Source organism: Cavia porcellus, unplaced genomic scaffold, assembly GCF_034190915.1.
Source record: "Cavia porcellus strain 051 isolate PalLab524CR breed Dunkin Hartley unplaced genomic scaffold, mCavPor4.1 scaffold_10, whole genome shotgun sequence".
Classification (NCBI taxonomy): Eukaryota; Metazoa; Chordata; class Mammalia; order Rodentia; family Caviidae; genus Cavia; species Cavia porcellus.
Genome location: NW_026947493.1, coordinates 81617569 through 81620131, shown reverse-complemented (window position 1 = coordinate 81620131; position 2563 = coordinate 81617569). Strand labels below are relative to the sequence as shown.

The window sequence follows — 2563 nt, the reverse complement described above, 5'->3', positions numbered from 1 at the left end:
CCCTGCAGATATTGAGGGCCACCCCTACATGACAAAAGCAAGTTCTGAGAGATAACGAAGCCCTGCAAATTTCTGCTCGCAGTACTTCATCTTCAGTGGACCACCTTGAGAGATCCGAGTTCCAGGCTCAATCGGTGCTGGGTGTTGGCTTCCTTACTCATAAAAGTGGACCTGTCCATCATAGCTATTGGTGAGTCTGAGTGAGACAGCCCAGCTTCCGTGTTTATTCTGAGTGTATATTTGTGTGTCTTGCAACATTAGAGACACAGGTACTCCGTGGCAGTCCAGGCTGTGTGACAAATAATGTCTAATTCTGTGTTGAAGCCTGTACCTGACCCATCTCATACCTCCAGCCCTCAGTAAATATTTGTTGAATAAGTGAATGAGCAAATGTCTATGCGTTCATCCCCACAGTTACAAAGACAAATGAGACACAGTCCCTGCCCTTGAGGAGCTCACAGTCTATTGAACACAGGCGGCAAATTAAATACTGGTCATGCCTCTTGGGTAGCACCTATTTTAAAACTTAGAAACACTATTTCATCTATGTGGAGCCACAGATGCAATGACCAGATAGGTGAAAACGTGCCTTGGAGGAGCCCAGAAGGGCCTGGAGGTGCTAACCACCTCCCTACAGAGACATCCTGGCTGTGCTCTGCCACTGCTGGGAAGAAGAAAGAGGGGACCCCGCCCCACTGTGGGAACTGAGCCACAGTGACTAGGAATCACCCTGGGGGACCTGCCAAAAACCAGAATGAAACTACCAATGCATCATTCCATCAGCTGCACAGATTGCACGGAAACAGCAATGAGTCCACTCCTCAGAGCTGCAGCTAGAGAAGAAGGGTTCAGGGACCCAGGGCAGACCCCAGTGAGCTGTTATTTAAAAGCAGAGGCAACTTGGAGGGAGAGGCTGGGAAGGGCGGAGTGGAAGTGGGTACCAGGCACAGCAGGAGCGGTGTGTTCTGGTGTTCTGTAGCACGGAGGGCTGACTGTAGTTCACAGTAACCCGTATATATTTTATAAATACCAGAAGAGAGGCACTCAAAGCGATGATAAGGAAATGGAAACATTAATTATCCTGATCTGATCAGTATGCATTGAGTGTGTCTCCTGCAATTCACATAGTACCTCATAAATATATACAATTATTATGTGTAATTTAAAAACTTTTAAAAATGTTTAAGTAGACAGCGTTATTCACTAGCCTGATTTGATCACTACATGCTACACATGTATCAAATTATCATACTGTACTCAGTAAATATGTGCAACTAGAATAATTGATTTTAAAGAGATGTGAGGACGGCCTGGGTTTTGATTAGCCCCAGGAATTACCTTTTATTCCTTTCCAAATATGTTTGGCAAAGTGTCAACTTGTGCATTTCCCCCCTTGCTTTATAATTAATGATGTTAGTGAAGTTGGATAGAGGGGAGGCCAGACCCTTGTGGCTTTATTCCTCCACTGGCATTCATAGAAATACATTGACGAGATCACCACTTGCAGTGTGTTGGTTAAAATGCATTTGGGTTTCAAAAGACGTCTTTGGTTTTTGTCGGCTGGTAGGACCAGTGGGTATCAGGAACCATGAAGGGGGGATCTTCCCTGACCATCCATCGCCCAGCCATGGCGCTGTGCCCCAACTCAGAAGGGCTAAGGTGGAAATGAGGGGAACCTGGTGAACTACTTAACCAGTGGTCAATTCACTACCTTCCTTCAATTGACCATGGGTTCAGTAGACCGTAGGTTAGTGGAAATCCATTTAAAAAGGTAAGAACAGTGACAAAAGCAGCCAAACTCCTGTCTTCCTCACAGTCCTTGTGGTTTAGTTGATTGGTACCTTTACACTTTACAAAGAAAATGTCATCTTTGTTAAGAGTTGGAGTCTTCTTTAAAGGGTAGCATTGTAGTCATTCAGCATTAGTGTAAACTCACTGCCTTAGCAGTTACATAAAACCACACCTATAAATTGTTATTTACATAGCAGTTGTAGGAGCTGTCAAAGGGAAGTGCTCATTTAGTGTGTGTGTGATAAGGCACCCACTGTGTGTCTTCTCATTTCTAGCTGAAGAGACCCACTTTAGAAAAAAGAAGAACGTTAAGTTTTCAATCATACATGCCTCACATACTGACTGTTTTCTGCTCTTTTACTTTGCACGACCTTTCCTTGACAGGCGGAGCAGTAGTGCCTTACAGTTAGCTGGAGAGGGTCTGCTCTGGGGTCTGCTCTGGGGTCCGATCTGGGATCCGCTGTCCTGAGAGGTTAGTGCCTTCAAACCTCAAATCGCAAGACTTGGTCTTTGCATAGGCGCCACCTTAAACAAGTAAAAGTTGGAGGTAACAGGAAGGTGAAATCGGATTAAAGAAGGCATGTCAAGACAGCAGGCTTGGTCTTCCTGCTCCTGTGCGGTCTGAATCAATAAGTACCTTGGGACCCAGGGCACGTACAGGGACAGTGATGTGCAAAAGCAGAGCTGTGAGTGACTCAAGTTGCTGGTCCCCAGCCAGCAATTACTAGGGACCCGCTTGGTTGCAGAGTCTTGTCCACTAATCTGGAGTGCT

General features: G+C 45.6%; 1 protein-coding gene across 7 annotated transcripts in view; it reads left to right on the top strand.

Moving 5' to 3' along the window:
* Samd12 (sterile alpha motif domain containing 12) overlaps positions 1–2563 on the top strand; it is a 381899-nt gene that overhangs the window by 245945 nt on the left and 133391 nt on the right. Inside the window, exon 5 of one of the 7 annotated variants that reach the window (XM_063257658.1) lies at positions 83–190. The exons of 5 other annotated variants lie outside the window; for them this stretch is intronic. In XM_063257658.1, the coding sequence (XP_063113728.1) occupies positions 83–190 (108 nt within the window). One more of the 7 variants, XM_063257659.1, reaches the window with a different exon arrangement.